The sequence below is a fragment of the Oryza glaberrima genome, chromosome 5, assembly GCF_000147395.1.
Source record: "Oryza glaberrima chromosome 5, OglaRS2, whole genome shotgun sequence".
NCBI lineage: Eukaryota > Viridiplantae > Streptophyta > Magnoliopsida > Poales > Poaceae > Oryza > Oryza glaberrima.
In genome coordinates, this window is record NC_068330.1 from 16415612 (window position 1) to 16436170 (window position 20559).

At 39.9% G+C, this 20559-nt stretch overlaps 1 protein-coding gene across 1 annotated transcript; it reads right to left on the reverse strand.

Annotated features, from left to right (window-relative positions):
* Positions 1–14500: 14500 nt before the first annotated feature.
* On the reverse strand, positions 14501–18916 carry LOC127774072 (probable glycosyltransferase STELLO2). The gene is made up of 3 exons (XM_052300342.1): positions 16810–18916; positions 15338–15464; positions 14501–15258 (listed from the first exon to the last, which is right to left on the reverse strand). Exons 1-3 carry the CDS (start codon positions 18561–18563, stop codon positions 14782–14784), a joined length of 2358 nt encoding a protein of 785 aa, XP_052156302.1. The 5' UTR covers positions 18564–18916; the 3' UTR covers positions 14501–14781.
* Positions 18917–20559: the final 1643 nt, after the last annotated feature.

Here is a 20559-nt window from a genome sequence, read left to right on the forward strand (position 1 = left end):
TTACCGCAATAGTTTGAGAAGTACTTCCTCCGTCCCATAAAAAATCAACCTAATACCAGATGTGACATATCATAGTACTATAAATCTGGACATACATATGTCCAGATTCATCATCCTAGTATATGTCACATCCAGTTTTAGATTCGTTTTTTATGGGACGGAGGGAATAGTAAATAAATCTGATCATCAATTAAGGGTCTGTTTTGTTCACGAAAGGATGTTTGACCAGATGTCGGAATGGGTTTTTGGACACGAATGAAACAACTAATTTCATAACTCGACTGGAAACCACGAGACGAATCTTTTGAGCCTAATTAATCCTCAAAAGATTCGTCTCGTGATTTCCCTCCTAATTATGCAATTAGTTTTTTTTAATTTATATTTAATGTTATATACATATGTCAAAGATTCGATGTGATGTTTTAGGAAAAAAATTTTAGGAACTAAACTAGGCCTAAGGTGAGACCAAATCAATGACTGACCACGCCAAAAAAAACTAGGTGGGTCAAACCCACAAGGCATATATTGAAGTCACATGTATACATGAACGTGAAGACGAGCCTGAGCTGACACTTAAACCTGAAAATGGCTCTAAAAATCTACACCAATTCTTAATCCATTAAAAAAAAGAGATAAATATAAACACATTACTGTAGGGCAGATTCTTAATCCATTACCAAAAATGATAAAAAATGATAAACACATTACTGCTTCTAGCTCCTGATTTGTTCTCTTGTTGAATCTGCTAAATTGCAACCTACCGATGGTAATGGGTAATTTCTAGTGACTAACGACTTTCAGTTAAATAAGCGCATTATCTCTTCTTACCGTTCTATTTCTAATTGGAATAGTGTTGCGGCAATCGGGTGACACACCTCATATAACTTTTTATGAACTATTGATGGAGATTTACAAATAAACTTTAATAAATGTGTACTCCTTATCTTATATTGATTATTTCTTATTTTTGGTTGGTGTTTTCAATTTTTATTTTAACTACTCTTTTTAGAGTACTAGATTATAATAATTGGCTGTAGCTCTTCTGAGCAAAGGCCGAAATATTCTATTATTAAAAAAAAAGAAGCCTCGGGCGCTAGCTGCAACTTCTGAACTGGCGCCACCACCGCACACTGCCTGCGGCCGGCAATCCCGCTGCCTTTGTGCCTCATGTCCTCTCTCGTCCTTCATGGGGCGTCGGCCGCCGAGGCTACGGGTAAGTACTCCCTTTGTTACACTGTTAATGTCCAATGTTTGGTTGTTCGTTTTATTTAAAAAAATTTTATAATTAGTATTTTTATTGTTATTAGATAATAAAATATGAATAATACTCTATGTGTGATTATCTTTTTTAATTTTTTTAATTTTTTTTTAAAATAAGACGGACAGTCGTGGATATGAATATCCAGTGCTAAGCTTATTTGGACGGAGGCAGTAGGCAAGTAGCGATGCGTGACACAGCAGCGAAGGACGGCGCTACTGAAGTTCGTGAAGCTAGGGGACCAGGGGTGACTGAGGTGACGCTAGGAGAGGAGGTCGCCAGGTTGGGGCTAGGTATCGAACAGATCGGGAACAAGGCCAGGGAGCAGATCGAGCATATGTAGCCCAACTTGCAGACTGTGGCTTGCGGGGGTAGGGGGTGTCCGGGCCGCCGGTAGCTGGGCCAAGCGCACTACTTTACCGTACGGGGCCATCCGCCTCTGGACCAAATTGTAGGGCCATTTTAGATTAAAGCTAAAATGTGACCTTACCAATTTATTTGTATTTTGAATAGTGATAGTGTATTTTTTATTGAATCCAAATCATTGGTAATACCCATTAACAATTTAACACTAATCTAGAACTTTCTTCTCTATATCATCAATATTTGGCTTTACATTGGTAGCAATTTAAATATGTACCATGCATCTCTACCCTACCAAAGAATTGGTAGTGCCAAAACATGCCAAAATTTTGACACTACCAAAGATTTGATAGGGTAAAGAACCAAACAGCCCCATAATGATTTATATTAAAACATGAGTTCAATTCATGGGCAGAAGCTACCTCGTAACTAGTTGATACCCTGCGCTTTCCAGCGGGACATGTCGATAAATGCATGTTATACATTAAACAAATGATAGATTTATATATTTAAATAATATAAAAATGACGTGGAGATAATGATTTGACATTGCTTACATATTGAGCTCTAAAAATACAATAAAATTGTAAATGATATGTCATATTTGCATGATATTTAAAATACACTAGATGATAATTGCTAGTGAGTAATAATGCGGCACTTTTGCATGTGATTTAAAATACTTTAGATAATAATTGCTAGTGGGTGATGATGTGACACACTTGCATACTGTGTTTTAAAAGTTAGTGTGTATCAACTTTACAGTAAGATAGGATTAGAGGCCTGGTGCTTAATGCAAAATTAATCCCAACATTTGGTAAATGCTAATAACCAAATATATTTTCTTAATTATATAACTGATGCATTTTTTCAATAATAGGAAACACAGAAAAAAAAATCATCAATTGTCATTGTCGAGGCAAACTTTCAAAACCCCAATTAGAGTTTAGAAAAAAAAAACATAGAAAAATAGATGAGATGGAGGAGTGGATTCATTGGTAGGAGGAAAACTGTGAGGGGGAGGAAATGATTTTCACATACGGTGATTGAGGAGTTGTGTGTGAATTGGCGCAAGAAATCAATCGACTAGCTGTTGAGAAGAATGATATAGCTGCAGTCTGCAAAGCTATGAGAAATTCTAGAAAATTACTATCATCAAATATGGGTTGCCATTTTGGATTTTGGTTTCACTAAATTGTCACTCTTAATTAGTGCTTAAGAGCCAGAAGGCCTTGGCGGACGACAAAAATGCACTAGGGAAGTTCAAAGGCATTTTCATTGTGATGGCATTCTAGTATATGAATACCAAATCTGAGTAGCAATTTAGCAAAGTCAAATATGGAATGGCGTTTGAGCGAACCATATTTGACGATGGCATAATGCAGTATTTGCTGTTGATTGGTAGTTAGATTTGTAGTACTAAGATATGTCTTATCTTGTAATAAATTAACTTATTTTGGGACGGACGGGGGACAGATGGAGTAGCTACAATTTTCGCACACTGTTAGGATTATTAAGAAGGTAAATTTGCTGATATGAAAGAGAGGAGAAAGGAGAGAAGCATTGATATTAAAGTTAACAATGACTTAACATCAACTCTTAAAATTTATAAAAGGAACCTTTGTTGTAGGAGGATAAAAAAGGAAAGAGTAATAAAAACAATTATTCTGTAGTCTGTACATTAATTGTTAGAGCCTTTATCGTCTCAACTATTATCTCTGAATAGTCTTTAAACGTACTAATTAAAAGCCTATACTAGAATATCTACCTTTGAACATATCCTTATAACTCATCATACTATTACTACAATTAAATTTTGGATAACCCAGAATTTTGGGAGCCCTGTAGTTAACCCTGAACTCCCATATACACGGGCCTGATGAAACCTCACTGTTGATTCAAACTTCTATGAAAAAAACATCTTCGACAGCTTGCCCACTTCAAACATAACATAGGAAATGGGAGTATTGTACATTCACAAATTATTACTTTGTACCATGATCACTCCTGCTTTAATCACTATTCTCCATACATACGATTGAAAATGGTTCGGAAAATTTCTGGATGATTGAAAACGGTTCAGAAAGTTTCCGGATTCCAAACTATTTTGGTAAACGGGAAACATTGGACGGAAATTTTCAAAACCGAAAATAAATTTGGAATTCTTTTCTTGAAAACAAAAAGGGATGCAATAATAGCACTATCTGTCAGAAAGCGAAATAGGTCAAAAACTTTCTTGGAGAATATCTGAAAAACTAATTTAAAACTTTTTTTGAAGAATGTTTACCGTCTCAAAGATGAAAATTTGAACTTGACAAAGTGTTTATGAACCGTGATATTATCCTTATGATACAAAGTGGAAAGTGGTACTATTAGCTGCTAAAATTTTAAATTTTTATCTATTGTTTTAGAAAGAAATTGGAAACTCGGTTTCCAATAAATATTCATCATTGTTTTCACATTCGATAATATTCTATTCTGTTTTGATATTCGAGGTTTTCTATTCATATTTTTTAATAAAAAAATGTAAACGAAAATGATAGATATGGTTCCCGTCTTTTTTGAGTCGTTTTCATTCCTACTTGTATGTTCATATCAAATAAATACCACACAGTCTTTTCTTGTCAAAAAAGAAGTCACACCAACTTGCCAAAATGTGTGTTAGCTAAGGTGTGGCGACCATTAAAAGACGCGCAAGAATATGTTGACCACATATTAAGTCTAAGGTGACAAGAAAAATAGAGTATCACGTGTGGAGTCCGCTGCAAAAATGTGGCATGATATATACACTTGTGACAGCGAAACAAACAACAGTTTTAAAAGTTTTAAAAGGTTTGACAGTGTTTGGCAAAGTACTCACTCAAATAAACACCCTCTTTAATTAGGAGGGCAATTTTACTAATTTTGAATCTTGAGACGTTAAGATATATAGATACAACCTCATATTTTATCAATTTTTAACATTGGAAATGTTAAATAATGATAAAACTAAAACTGTTACTACAAGCCGACTGGCAATTTGTGCTTGATATTTCTAAATTCAAATTTATTTGGTTAGGAATTCCGCGCCAGAGTACAACGACCTTATCTTTGTTAATTACTCCCTCTGTCCCATAATTACATATCGTCTGTCCAAATTTATTATACTAAAATGTGTTACATCCACCCATTATCCCTTATATTATGGGACGAAGAGAGTATATGAGTTCTCATCATTTTACAAGGTGCTAATTATTAATTTATTTTTTGTATATTATTGAAGTAAAAATAATTAGACTCAAAACTGATTACAACTTGGAATTTATTAATTTGAATTTTAGAACAACACAATAAACTATAAAAAAATATATTTGAGACTTCAAACCGAGCACCTCTTTCACTTAGTAAAAACATTAAGTAGGGGTACTTTTCTAGTGACGATTTTTAAAGTGTTTATAAAATTGAGAATTTCTAAATGAGATCCAATTCTAAAATTAAGATTTATTTTGTGAAAGACTTGCTCTAACAGCTTCCCTATATAAGTTTTTGAAAATTGGAATCTCCTTCTCCTCCTTTCTTGCTCTCCATAAGTCGAGAGTCGCTCTCACTCCCAATTTCCGCACGGAAAAAGGAAAGGGCGCCACGTGCATTAGAAGATATGCTATCACACTAAGCTATTGAAATAAAGCGTGGAAGAAGTGAAAAAAGTAAAAAAAAATGCATACTGTCAAAGTTACTGATAAGGTATACCCTCTATCCTTGGATGTACGCTGGGTACTGATACAGTATACTCGCGCGTATACGGATAGTTTCCGTATACGTTAAGGAAATCTATCACGTGATAGAAACAGAATCTACGGATGGAAGGAGTCCTACTCGGACGAGACTGGGCCTATACCATATCGTGAGGGGTCCGATATCTCCGAGTTCTACTTGGAGATCAACTGACCCGCGATATATAAGGGACCCCCTGGGTAGGACCTAGGACATCGAATATTACTGCCAACACACCCACCACAACCTACGGAGCCGGAGCGCACAGGAACCAAGTCGCCGGGAGATCTAGTCGGACCAACTCGACTACGGTCTCGTCGGTATCATCGAGTTCTGCTATTCCCTTTGTAATCTGTGGTTTCTATCATATAATCCCATACCAACTGGATTAGGGCTATTACCTATCAAGGGGCCTGAACCAGTATAATTCTTGTCTTCTGTTTGCTTGATGTCGTACTACGTAGATCCTCGTACCAACGGACCCCAATACCCTCTATATCCGGTCTGCGGGTATCCCCCGTCGACACATTCCACACAAAACCTAAGTAAAATCTGTTACAACTTACAAGATATTATTACACTAAGCTATTCAAGATAAAAGATAGAAGAGCTAAAAAAAAGAAAAAGAATATTGAAAGTTGGAGATGTGTTTGGCTAAAAACTTAAAATGAAGATATTGTTACTAAACTATTGAAAATAAAAGGATAAAAATGATAGGGATGCAGTTCTAGGAGTTGAACTCAAGACATGTAACTTAAATCCTTTACTCAGGAGCCACTAGGATATAAAATATTATATATTGATAAATAGTATGTTTCACAGAAAAATTTATCGGTGTTCAGGTGAATACAATAAATAATGGGGATTAGTCCTGACTGCATTGCTTAGACGACTTATTTTAAGCTATTTGTTAAGTTTATTTCATAAAATGAGAGATAATCTGGGACAATAATACACTCAATAATCTAAATGGGTATTAGGTCAATTTTTACACTATTATGTAATATGTAAACTTGCTAAGTGGAGTCATGCATCCATGACTTCACCATCATGATTATAGTGTCTTCCGATATGCACCGCTCGATCAAATATTCTATACTTTGTATTCTTTATAAAAAGGAGTTCGCGTGTACCGTTACAAATGTAGCGACGATCGATAAAATTGAGTACTGATTTAATTGTCTTAGGGCAGTTAAATGTCAATTACAGCATATACCTATACAATAATGTGAGGCTGAGGCATGCCTCAATTATGAAGTTTTTACAAATTGACCCTTGTAGAAAACTTATTTTAAGATTGAACCTTGCAAAAAAACTAATTACAAAAATAAATCATCGGCTTAGCGCCATCAAATTTGGCGCAACATATAACGTTTCAGCGCTGTTATCGTTGGCGCTGAGATCCTAGATGAGTACCACGTGTCAGGGGTCAACTCAAACTCTTTGGCGCTGACTCCATACTAGCTTTTAACAACGTGATTTTTGCCTCTTCAACTGGTAGTAGTATAATGGTTTAGTTGCTTGCTGCAGGTCTTGTGTTCGATTTCGATTGGTCGCATGTATAAGCCATTTTCTATACTTTTTTCTCTCTTCTTTTTTATTCTGTCGCATGTATAAGATTGTTTATTCTCAGTTGTTTGCTTTTTGTAAAAAATAAATGCGACGCTAGTTAAAGAAAGCAGAAAGAGAACTTGCACCAATGAGAAAATAAAGAAAAAAAAGCATAGTAGGGGGATGCAAGAGCTCATCTCTCACCAGTCACCACTAGGCTACACTTGCATCACACATTGCTAATTGTTGCTTCCATTATTAACCGGTACATGGGGTCAGCACCAAAGATTTTGGCGCCAACCTTCGTCGCTAGCTCATTTTGGATCTTAGCGCCAAACTCCATGACGCTGAGCCGACGGCTCATTTTTGCAATTATGTTTTAGTATGGATCAATCTCAAAATAAGTTTTCTTAAAGGGTTAGTTTGTCAAAATTTCGGCAGGCACATCTAATTGTCCGACAAATTTAGAATTGTTTTCTTTCTTTTCTTAATTGTTAACGTGTTTACTTGATGCATGTACGTACGTACGTACGGCTGTTGGGAGGCTTCAATCGAACCCGTGATGCACTGCAGATTTCATAAAGACATAAAAGAGGCCAAATTATATAACAGGGTGCCAACAAATTTGGGATCAAACAGCAATCATTCTGTTTTGCTGAATGATTGTGCCGAGTGATTCAATAACTTCAGAAAGGGGTGTATATTCATGATTTGTTGTTGAGGTTTGCTCGAATGTTAGGTGGTCGTTCTTTTCTTCCTTGTAGAAAGGGAAACGCGACACTGAAATTGGGTATATATGACCTTAAAAAGGTGAAGCATCTCTAAAGTCAAATATGTCAATAGTCCATGAGTTGAGATATCTATATCAACATTTTAAACCTTCACTGTATAGGTCCGAAAAAATAACTTTATAATTGACAGTATTTTTATTTGAGTTTATTTGTATGCTTGAATATGTGTTATAAATTGATGGGATCTTATTTTTCAAAGATGAAAATTTCAAACAACCTCATGTGTCATATATCAAAGTCGTAGATCTAGACAAGATGTACTTAATGTTCTAGTTGATAATATTTACATTTAAGATAATTTACATATAATGATGAGATCTATTTTGAAAAAAAAACTTCAAAATTTTCAAATGACCTCGGATGTAGATATACCCTATATTAAAATTATGAAGTTCAATGAAATCTCATTCAACGTTGTATAGAGAATCAAGTTAATATTTCACATTTCAGACAGAAACAATCAATATAACATCCAAACATTAACAATATGTGGTCTATAGATGAGATGGTAAAAATGGTCAATATGCAGTGGGATTGGGAGTTCTTGGATTTGAACCCCATTTAGCGCATTCATGCATATTTTGCATAAAGAATCTTGAATTTGCGGCGTGCGATGCGTGACTATAGTTGAATACTCCTAGTAAAATTTAAAATACTTCTTGGTGTCTTTTAAATTAAAAAGTCGTGATTGCAACCCGATTCATCATTATGACCCATATGTTATGAACCGTCACAGATAACATCATAAATCTGTGACAGGTGTTCACATGTCATACATGGGTTTTTTTTATCACTGACCAATAATCACTAAGGAGGCTTATACCCATCAAGAATATTACTACCTCCGTCCCAAAATAATTGTAATTCTATATTGTTTAGCATATATTAAGGTTTAAAAAGAAATACTATGGTGCCCCTCATTAAATGGCGTTTATGTGAGAGTGGAAAGATGGCTGAGGGTAAAATAGGGAGAAATTTAAATGAGAGATGATTGATGGGGCAATTAGTACTCTAGAATTACAATTATTTTGGGACGAATTTTTAATCTTAGAAATACAATTATTTTGGGACGGAGGTAGTACTATTCATCATTGATGAGGAGTTCTGTTGTAGTGTAAATGACACCTCACAACTGCAACCACATTTCTAAAACGATGAATATTTTTCTTGCAATTATAGAAAGATAATCTCGAAGGTTGGATCGTACTCTCGCTGTTCCAAAATTCATTTTTTTATATGAATCTGGCTAGTCTTTTAAGAATCCACTCTGAAACTCTTTTGTAGAAACTCTACTTGTATTCAAAACCGAATCTAGAGTAACAGTTAATTCATTTTGGGAAGGGGATTTCTAGATTTCAATATATTTACACTAAATTATGAATTATGTATGTCTATTAATTGAAGCTAAGGTCTATTTGGCACAACTCCAACTTCAGCTCCACCTCTCCTGGAACTGAATCTCAGCCAAACAATTTCAGCTCCACCTAAAATGAGAATGGAGCTAAGTGGAGCGTTCTCGTAAGATGAATTCGAGAGATGAGCTGAATTTAGAACTAAATTTATAAGTTGGAGATCTAACAAAGAGACCCCTCTAGCTCACTGTGATTAAGGATGGAACTGAGACGAGTCCATTCTTGATTCTCCATTGTCACCTTAGGACCATAGGATGCCTCCTGCCGCGACGTGGCTGGTGACAGTGGTCCCCACGGAATACATGTGGGAGAACACGGCAAAAACCTGCAGATCACTGAATTTCTTACTCCTACTACTACTCAACTAGTGACATTGCAGATGCAGTCCACACCGAGGATGGATGGATCGGTTGATCTGATACGTATTTGACTCCGCTGCTTGTCGGTGAAACGCGGCGTGCACACACGTGGTTCTACGGTCGGGATGGCCAATAAGGGCCTATTTAGTCCCCCGACTAAAATTTTTCACGCTGTCACAATGAATATCTAGACACACGTATAGAATATTAAATGTAGATAAAATAACCAATTACACATTTCGTCATGAAATTGTGAGAGACCAATTACACAGTTCGTCATGAAATTGCGAGACGGATCTTTTAAACCTAATTGCGCCATGATTTGACAAATGACAATGTGGTGCTACAGTAAATATTTACTAATGATGGATTGATTAGGCTTAATAAATTCGTATCGTAGTTTCCTGACGGAATATGTAATTTATTTTATTGTTAGACTACATTTAATACTTTAAATATATGTTCGTATATCTGATATAATATTTTGCCAACTAAACAGGCCCTAAATATAGCCTTTTTTTCTGCTTTTGTGTACTTCCAGTACTTTCTTCCTAGCTACCTCTAGAAATAAGTACTTCCCCCGATAAACTAATTTCACATTGATTTTTTTTATGCCATGAGTCTTCACTGATCAATTGAAACTTCTATATGTTTTTGTTATAGGAATAATTTTAAATATTACATTTTAGTACCAATGCTACCAAAATTTGATAAAGTTTAAAACATTAGCTTCCATTTCTACCTAATAGAATTTGGCATTATCAAATTTGTAGTACTGTTGATTTGGATAACAAATTAAAATAGCCTTAAAATATTCAGCCCGAGGAAAGGACAAAAACATAAGGACTCCTCATCGATAGTATTATAATATCAATATTATAAGTAAAAGTGATCTTAACAATTAATTTATGAATTTTACTAATATCGTATTGTACTATAATAGTTAAGATAGTAGTATAAATATATATAATCTATTAGATTATAAAATATGAACGAATAAGCAAAACATCAGCAGTTCCACATTATTTGTATATATACACCGAATTCGACAAATATATACGCTGCGAGAGGCACCTAATCTGATTGAATGCGTGGTACATTGAACGCAGGGATTTGGTGCTGGAGCTTTTCAGGGCACCATCCAAACACAAGGATATTGCGGGAGATTGTGATTCTGTTATTATTGCTGGTCATGAACAGTTGAAAAATGTGAATATATAGCGGCAGAAAGCTGCGAGCAACTTCCTAAAGTCTTTTCTCTAATCATGCATGCGTCCTCTTGGTCAGCTCATGTTCTCTACATAGGCCTAGTTTAGGCCCTGTTTAGTTCCCAAAAATTTTTTCCAAAAACATCACATCAAATCTTTGGACACATGCATGAAACATTAAATATAGATAAATGAAAAAATTAATTGCACAGTTAGGGAGGAAATCGCGAGACGAATATTTTAAGTCTAATTAGTCCATGATTAGCCATAAGTGCTACAGTAACCCACATGTGCTAATGGCGGATTAATTAGACTCAAAAGATTTGTCTCACGGTTTCCAGGCGAGTTATGAAATTAGTTTTTTCATTTGTGTCCGAAAACCCTTCCGACATCCGGTCAAACATCCAATGTAACATCCAAAAATTTTCTTTTCGCGAACTAAACAGGCCAGTTCCCAGCTTTTTCTTTAAACTCCTAACTTTTTCATCACATCAAAACTTTTCTACATACACAAACTTTCAACTTTTCCGACACATTGTTCCAATTTCAATCAAACTTCCAATTTTAGCGTGACGTAAACACACCCATATATAAGCATAGCAACAAGTGTGAGAATGCTACTGGTAGCAGTGTACGTAGTGTGGTCGGGCTGTACGTTTTTTGTAGGCACAATTAAGACGGTGACGCTGCAATGCTGTGATGAGTGTAGACATGGTGGACTAATTGTCGGATCTTGTACGAACTGGTGCCCCAGACTTTGTGTTAAACGAAAAATTACAGACGATAAATATTTCCGTTACGTTATTTGGTTGGTCTTTTGACTCTAGGTAAGTTGGAGCTGTACGCATGTACCAAACAAGCCCTACATATGCTATATGGATGCCAAATTCCTATAGTGAATTGAGTGTGTAGCTATGTTACTCAGTGTTTTATAAAAATGTAATACTACCTCTCTACTAAAAATTAATAAAAATTAATAAGTTTATATTTAGGCTACTTTTGTACTAAATAAGCTCATTTATATCCTAGTACATACCTTACCGTAAATAGATGAGTTTTATTTCTTCAATATTTCTTACCTATTCCCTCCTTCCCATAATAAATTTATTTTTGGCTCATCTCATTTCTTGCAAAATAACTACTCTAGATTCATCCACATCACTTGGTTTTTTATGGGTCAGAGGAAGTACATTTTTGAGTAATCACCGCGTTGAGGTTGTGAAAGTATAAAATAATTGTATTGAAAGTATAAAATAATTGTATTTTAACTTTTAAGTACTCCATCCGTCCTATAATATAATATAAGGGATTTTAAATTTTTGCTTGCATTGTTTGACCACTCGTCTTATTCAAAAAATTTATGCAAATATAAAAAACGAAAAGTTGTGTTTAAAGTACTATGGATAATAAAGTAAGTAAAAAAATAAATAATAATTCCAAAATTTTTTGAATAAGCCAAGTGGTTAAACAGTGCAAACAAAAACTCAAAATCCCTTATATTATGGGACGAAGGAAGTACTTATTTTGATAATATACTAGTACGGATTTGTATAAGCATATTCAAATTTTCATTCTAATAACTTCAATAAATTAAAATTTACTACGTAGAAAATATTATATTTCGGTTGAGATTTGAGAAGGTGAAGAAAAAAATCCTAACTGGTGATGTAAATTGGATGTGCACTGTAATTCTTAATATATAGAATTGCTTTGGGATGAAATAGTGACATCGTGAAAAAAAAACTGACCTACCACATGATTAGCCAAGCTGATGCATAAAAATACTAAATTATCAAGTTCTTGTACTAGAACGCATTCACTTAACAAGGTATTGCACCTAGACATTCAATTTTCAGGTTTTTTTACGCCCATCTGCTTAAGTTGTTGTAGAGTGGATGCAATTTACTCGCTAGAAAAAGGCCGAAAGATTGAAGCAGAGGAGCAGTGCCAAGAGGAATAAGTTCATTTTGGTCCCTCTATTTGTCGCCCAGTCCGATTTTCGTCCCTTGACCGCAAAACCGGATACGACCCGTCCCCCAACTTACGAAAACCAGGCAAACAAGGTCCCTCGGCGGTTTTGAAGGCGGTTTTGGCTAACGTGACGCCTACGTGGCTTGTTTGACTAGGTCTCCGTCCCACGTGGCATTGCCGTGGCGCTTATGTGGCAATTATAACTCGGAAAATAATAAAAAGCGTGGCCCCACGTATCAGCTGCACGCAAAAAAAATAATTTTAAAATGGTGGGGCCCGCGTGGGCCCCACATGTCAGCCTCACCCCTCTCTTCCTCCCTCTCCCTTCTCTCTCTTCTTCCTTTCCCCTCTCTCTCCTTCCTGGGCACGGACGGCGCGGGTGGGCGGCGGAGCAGGCGAGCAGAGTCGGAGTCAGAGCGCGGCGGGTGACGGAGAAGCGAGCGTGCCGGGCGGTCAGAGTCGGCGAGCGCTAGGCAGTCGGAGTCGGTGAGCGCCGCGACGTCAGAATCGGCCGGCGGCTGATGGTCCACGTCTGGCTCAGGCTCAGCTGCGTGCCGCTGGCCACACCGTGAACAAGCACCGGTTGGTGATGGTGAAGGTCGCCGCGTTGGCGCCGCCGGCGGCGAGGGTCGCCACAAGGACCACGACGACGAGCCCTGCAGAAGAGGCGGTCGGAGCTGACGCCATTGTTGAATATCAATCTCTCGAAGCTAGCTAGCTTAAATTGCTTCTTAGGATATATCGATGTATTCGGCCGGCGGCGGCTGTATCAGGAGGTGGAAGGGGACGCGCGCAGTCACGGTGCTACTGCTACCACCACCACCATTGGGGCTGGGTGTGCGCGGGTCGGAGAGCTCGAGGATTCCGCCGTCGGCCGATTCCTACGTCGCTGTGCTCGCCGACTCCGACCTCCCGGCGCGCACGCCTCTCCGGTCACCCACCGCCTACGCCGCGCTGTCCGCGGCGCTCCGGTCGGAGGGCCGGAGCTCGCCTGCTCCGCTGCCTACCCGCGTCGTCTGCTGCGAGAGAGAGGGGAAAGGGAAGAAGAGAGAGAAGGGAGAGGAAAGAAGTGAGGAGTGAGGCTGACATGTGGGCCCCACCAGTTTAAAAATACTTTTTTGTGTGCAGCTGACATGTGGGGCCAAGCTTTTTATTATTTTTTCGGGATATAATTGCCACGTAAGCGCTACGTCAATGCCACGTGGGACGGAGATCTAGTCAAATAAGCCACGTAGGCGCCACGTCAGCCAAAACCGCCTTCAAAACCGCCGAGGGATTTTGTTTGTCCGGTTTTCGTAAGTTGAGGGACAGGTCGTACCCGGTTTTGCGGTCAAGGGACAAAAATCGGACTGGGCGACAAATATAGGGACCCAAAGTGAACTTATTCCGCTTCAGAAAGGCTAAGCATCGGCCCAAGGTTTGGAGCAGCAAGCTTCAGAAAGGCTAAGCATTGGAAATAGCTTTATTATCCTTTTTATACAGAACTAGAAAGGCAAATGCATGCCGAGGAATTGACCATGTCATAGAACAACCTAATTGGTGGACAAGTAGAGCTACGTCAAAGGAGCTTCCACTAAAATTTCATATCTAGAAGGTTAAAGGCTTAAAGCTACACAATAGAAATGGCAAATAGTTCAGTGACTTTAGTCCGAACTATTGAGAACTTTTTGTTCCAAACAATAACCAACTTTCATCAACATATGCTGGATTTCGAAACACAATTATACTCCTTTAAAAGGGTATGTATGGTTTTCCGTTTATCAAATATTTCATCAAATTTGAAGGGTACAACAAATTGTATCCCTCAATGGTGTATCTCACTGAAGGCAACCCCTGAAAGCTCGCAAAACAGCCGACCGTGGTGACACTCTTCTCAGTAAACTCTTAGCTGTCCTTTCCTTCACTAGGGCAGCTGGACCAAGATGATCCTCAGTAACAATGTCACTATTGATACAACAATATACAACAGCAGAGGAAAAAAAAAACAGCTACAAAATAAACAGAATAAATGAAATTACAACAATGGAGAACCCCCTGAAAACAGAAATCTATGGCTGTCTACTCTGTCCACACTGTCACAAGGATGAAGTTTCGTTCCAACTACAGAATATGTATTTATACCAACTCCATTAGAAGAGGGTCTCCCGTGGACATAACCCGAATAAGCTTTATAAAATCAATCTCGTTCTGTACTTTCACTGGGAAAACAGCAGGTGCCTGAGCTGTATAAATACTTGAGAAAGTCTCGTTGCCCACCAAGTTGCTCCTGAACACTGTTCCAGCCAGAGCATCAGAGTCAAAATTTTGAGGCGAGTCCATCGCCAGGAAGAACATCGGGACAGCAACTTTGTGGTGCAATTCCAAATCGCCGACAAGTCCCACAAGGTCACCAAAATCCTCAACAAATTGACGTGGTATGTAAAAAAGCTCACTGCCACAGAATGCAATCTTATCTTCGCCCATGCTTTCTTTATAGTTTGTCTGGAAATGAACTGGGGAACTGCCAATGACCTGCTTAACCATTGACCCTTGCTTTACAAACCATTCCTCTTTGTTGTTCTCCAATGGAACAGTAACCCAAGAATGTGCAATCTGCAGTATGAGAAAGTATGTTATGGATAATAACGTATCATGTGAATTGATTAATAGCAAATACATGAAGCCTACAAACCTTGTTGGTTATCCAAAGTTTTTCCTTGTCAGCCTGCAGCAGGTTCCAGTAGTTAAGAATCATGTGATCTTGCAGGAAGAGAAATCCATCAGCACCACCGTATCTCGCAAACACCTTGGGCAGAAACCTAATTAAGTTACACAATATTGGCAGCACGATTAGCACATGGAAGAAAGTTCAAATTCATAACATTATTGATCAGCTATAATCACGACAAACATCAAAACAACTTAAAGGCAGTTAAAAGTTGCAAACCAACAATTTGATACAATCATGCAAACCCCTTTGGTTCAGCCATATGAACCTAGGCCCCTGAAGACTTGAACTTAAAAATGAAATAGAAATTTGTAACTATAGTTAGTCCTTTCTCAGTTGAATCCCTGGTGGACCACTATATTCATATAGGCATGTTTGATACTAAAAAGACCACATTACAGAACATGTAGCTAGTGAACTCTGACAATCAACTACTCTCTCCGTCCTAGAATATAAGAAGTTTTAGAGTCGTACACGGTTATTAAGAAAGTAAGTAGAAGTGAATGGTGGAGGGTTGTGATTGGATGAGTAGTGGAGATAGGTGGGAAAAGTGAATGCTGGAGGGTTGTGATTGGTTGAGAAGAGAATGTTGGTGGAGAAGTTGTTATATTTTGGGACAAATCCTGAGGGCTAAAAGTTGTTATATTTTGGGACGGAGGGAGTAGCAAATATTGTAAATTATTTTTATGCTAAGCTCCATCATACAAGTGTGCATTTCTATTTAGCCTTTTCAGTGAAGACACACTCAAATGTCACAACCATTATAACCAGCTCAGCCACAACAACTGAAGAGTCTTGGAGGCAGTACCATCATAATTTGTTGATGCTCATTATTCAAACAAAAATGGTTAATTATCGCCAAAATAACATCATATATATAATGACACAATCAGCCAACATTCAATGTCGTTTAAAGAGTGAAAAATTTGAGTCTTCCTACAAACAAACAAAAAAAAAAGAATCCTCTAGCAAAGTTCAATTTAACACCAGCAGGAATTATCTAGTGATATGTAATGATATAATAATAATGACTTTAAGTACTTCAAGCAATGTGTTCATTTACATATAGTCTGGATGCAATCATCAATATAAAATCCCGACATTACAGTCCTAACTGTATTTGACATTAGCATAAACGATATTGTCATTAATGAATTTCATATTGGATTATTTAACAAATTCCAGAGAACATGTTCAGAATGTGCATGTGGTTATAAAATGCAACCCTGCAGATGAATGTTTCAATACTCATTTGTTTAAGTAAAAAACTGGATTGTAATTATTTGCAACCTTAAGTAATTAACTGACAACTTTCAAGATGAACAGGCTGGTAAATTAAGAATCAGAATAGTTATGAGCAAGTCAGATAAAGAGTTATTGGGGGTTTGGGGGGGCGGGGGGGGGAGGGGGGGGGGGGTTGGTGGATAACCACTCACTTGTATGCATGTGACAACGCGCAGCGCTCAACAGCAAGCTCTGTGTTGCTCTGTTCAGCTAGTATGATAACCGTCTTGAAAATCCTTCCATATAGCAGCCTCCACTCGAGTGCCGTGCGATCCACAGGCCCACTAACATGCATGATCAACACAACATTTCCAAAGTTCTTTCTCCACTTAATCAGGTTTCCAATCTCATAGTTCACTGTACCAATCTCATCAACTCCCAAGTGCACAGATGGCAGCTTCTTGGGTACAAATTCCTTCATGTCACCCTCTCCAATGGTTGCCCGCTGCCTGTCAATTTCCAATGACATGAGCCGAGGCTGCCGGTAACCCACTGCAAGAAGGTCCTGCAGCCAGGCAGCCGTTAATCTCACATCTTGCTCTGTCCAGAACCCTTCCTCAGCCATGGCATAGCTCAAATCAAGAATCCTCTCGAATAGAGTTCTCTTGTTTGACCTCCACTCATTCAGAAACTTGATCAACCGACCCACATTAACATGCAGATCCTTCTCCTCAGCGAACGGGTATGCCTGAATATGATCCTTCCGGTAAATAGTCGGCGGATAGAAAGCCACATACCCACCAATCTCCCACAAGATCCGTTGCGCCCAGTAGCCACGGATCACATCTGATGCCATTGAGCTCACTGACACTGGCATCATGAGACCCCAGAAAGCTGGCGTGTGGAACAATGTGTTGAACGAATTCACCGGTGCCATCGTGCCCTGAGGCAGTGCCACTTTCGGCGCCTCTGCATCAAACCTGAGATCAAACGCCGCAGTTGGTGGCTTCCTAGTGAAGTAGAACACGGCATCGACATCCGGCAATCCATCTGAGAGCCCTTGCTGAATGTATTGCTGGCCACTGAACACCTCAGTGTAGAACACCTCGTGAGCCACCTCCCCAACCTTGTCTAGCGGCAGCCCCCGTGGCCACACTGAACGCTGCCCAAAGTGCACGTAGGGATTCACCACCGTCCTGTTGGGATCGGCGTGGCTGTACTGCAGAAGCACGGGGTGGTTGGTGACCCCAGATCCCAAATCGACATCGAAATGCTTGCCCAGATCGTTGCCGGGGACCTCGGCGCGGTCGTCGGCGTCGAAGATCACCTTGGCCCCGTGCTGGATGGCGAAGAGGTAGCCGGCCGTCTTGCGGACGTGGGACGCGTAGGGGAGGAAGTCGACGGAGCGGTAGCCGAGCTGCGCCTGGAGCTCGAGGGAGAGGAAGATGGCGCCCTTGAGCTCCCACCCGGAGGGCGTGTGGGAGTTGCCGACGGCGAGGAGCTGCCACCCCTTGACGCGGGCGAGCGCGCCGAGCGCGGCGGTGGGCGGGGACGAGACGGAGACCACGATCCACCTCTCCGCGCGGAACGACGCGAACGGCGCCCCCGCCGCGATCGCGAGCGGCGGCACGGCGGCCCACTTGACGTCCGGGTACGGCAGCCTGGCGGACCCCGCGGCCGACGAGGACGAGGAGCGGGAGCGGTCGAGGCAGAGCAGCGCCGCGGCGTCGGGCGCGGCGCCCCGGAGGAGGAACACCGCCGCGGCGGACGCCACCACGAAGAGCAGCAGCAGCAGCTTGGAGGAGTGCTCCGACGCCCACGAGGCGAAGTCGAGGTTCTTCGCGAACGGCCGCGGGTGCCGCCTGTCCGCCCCCGGCGCGCCCCGCGGCGACGTCGGCGTCTTCTGCCCCCCGCCCCCGCCCACCGCCACGGCCGCGTGCGGCGAGACGCGGTCCTGCACGAGCATCCTCGACGACGACGACGACGCGAGTCCGAGATCTGATGGGTTTGCGGGGGTGGGCGCGCGGCAGCGGTTGGGGATTTGGGGCGCCGCGAGTACCCGCGAGGCGAGATTTGGTGGCGCGGCGCGGTGGGCGGTGGGTGCGCGCGCCGACAGGTGGGGTGGGGTGGGGAGTCGCGATCCGCGCGGGGAGGGGGGGGATCTCTTGAGCCTGAGGCGCGGCGGCCGCGCGCGGTGTCGGTCGGTCGGTCGCGGCGAGAGCGAGGGCGAGGGCGAGGGCGAGAGCTGGAGTGTGCGTTACTCCACAGTCCAGTGGTGGGGTGTGTGTGTGTGGTGGTGTCCCAGTAGGTGGAGCGGTTGGTGGGAGCTCGTGGTCGCTCGCGGTGGGGGAGAAACGCAACGAAACGGGGGAGGAGGAGGAGGAGAGAGGTGAACAGTGAGGTGAGCGGAGTTCGTTGGGATCGGGGTTTTCTGGTTTTCTTCTTGTTTTTTTTTTTTGCTGGATTTGATGTTTTTCTTTCTAGATAATGGAATAAAAATTCCAACCTGTGCATCATGTGATGCACACAGCCCGTGGATTTGATGTTTTTATTTACGTTTATAGTTTTGTTTTATGGAATGTGGATCAAAATGGGCTGGAATGATAATCATCTGATCATTAAAGAAACATTAACCATCGGTGGCACTCCTTGCACATGGGATTAGGAGGGCAATATTTTGGAGATCATGTAGATCTAGATACTTAGTACAGTACATTTTACTACTGGTACTCGGCAGTTTTTTTCTAGAAAACAAAACTAGTGCTGTATTTGGATCTAAACTTCAGTCTTTTTTCATCACATCAACCTATCATACACACAACTTTTCAATCACATCATCTTTAATTTCAACCAAAATCTAAACTTTACGCTGAACTAAACACAACCTAGTACTCGGAGTGGTCCGTAGTATAGTACTCTACTTGGCAATGCCGATGGACTGCAAGGGGTTGTCCCTAAGTAATCCTGGAGTAAAGAAAAACAGTAGGAATATATCGTGCTTTTAAGTACTGTAACCTTGCAGAATGCCGGTGAACTGCAGGGTGTTGTCGCTAAGCAATCTTGGAGTTAAAATGGCATTATATGTAGTACTTGTAGCGATGTAGTTTCTTGCAAGATTTTTTTTAGATAATAGAATGAAACATTACGGCTCTGTTCGCAAGATTAGGTTCCCAATACAAACAGTAAGCATGAAAAACGGAGCGGTCTATTAGCACGTGATTAGGCTAAGTTCATATCCAACTACAGCTATTTTCGATTTTTAGAATTAATTTAGGAGTCTTTTTCATCATATATATATATATATATATATATATATATATATATATATATATATATATATATATATATATATATGTTTCAGGGCCTTGTGTTTTGGACCGCTAAAGTTATAAAGGTCAATAAAATCGCGTATAAAAAACTCAACAATCGCCAATATATAGCTGCCTATTCTCCTGTGCTATATGCCATATATGAGTGGACAATTTGTTGAACAGTAGTTAGTTGGTGACTTGGTGCAATCTATGGGCCCTATCAGCTGTAACTGTTGAGGTCATGTCAAATTATGGATCAGAGTTGCATTATGGAAAATTTTAAAATGGGAGTAAATGAGTATATATATATGACACGTATTCTTTTTCCACTACATTCATAAAAAAATTGCCTTTGGACATGTTTAAAGTGTTGATACAAATGAATGATGGATTAAGTTGAGTTTGTGACAATTGTTTAAGAGCACAAATAAATAAATTCAATATTAGAGTTGAAAAGTTTGTTTTAAAATGTTTTCCAACAGATACTGATGAAGAATTGTTTCTTAAAAAAAAGGCACCTTTTACAAGCTTCAGAAACATGCACGCAATAATTCGGTATCCATAATTGGAATGGTAACAAAGAAGAAAGAGTTGGAGTATAAGTAAATTTGTTCATCAGCTTATAAGTTTTTAGTTAGACTAATCAATGCA

Excerpts from the sequence above, each read along its gene's own strand:
- LOC127774072 (XM_052300342.1), bottom strand. The coding sequence starts at position 18,563 with ATGCTCGTGCAGGACCGCGTCTCGCCGCACGCGGCCGTGGCGGTGGGC. Across the intron at positions 15,465-16,809 it reads GCGTTGTCACATGCATACAA|GTTTCTGCCCAAGGTGTTTG; the intron begins GTGAGTGGTTAT and ends TAACTTAATTAG. Across the intron at positions 15,259-15,337 it reads AACTTTGGATAACCAACAAG|ATTGCACATTCTTGGGTTAC; the intron begins GTTTGTAGGCTT and ends CTCATACTGCAG.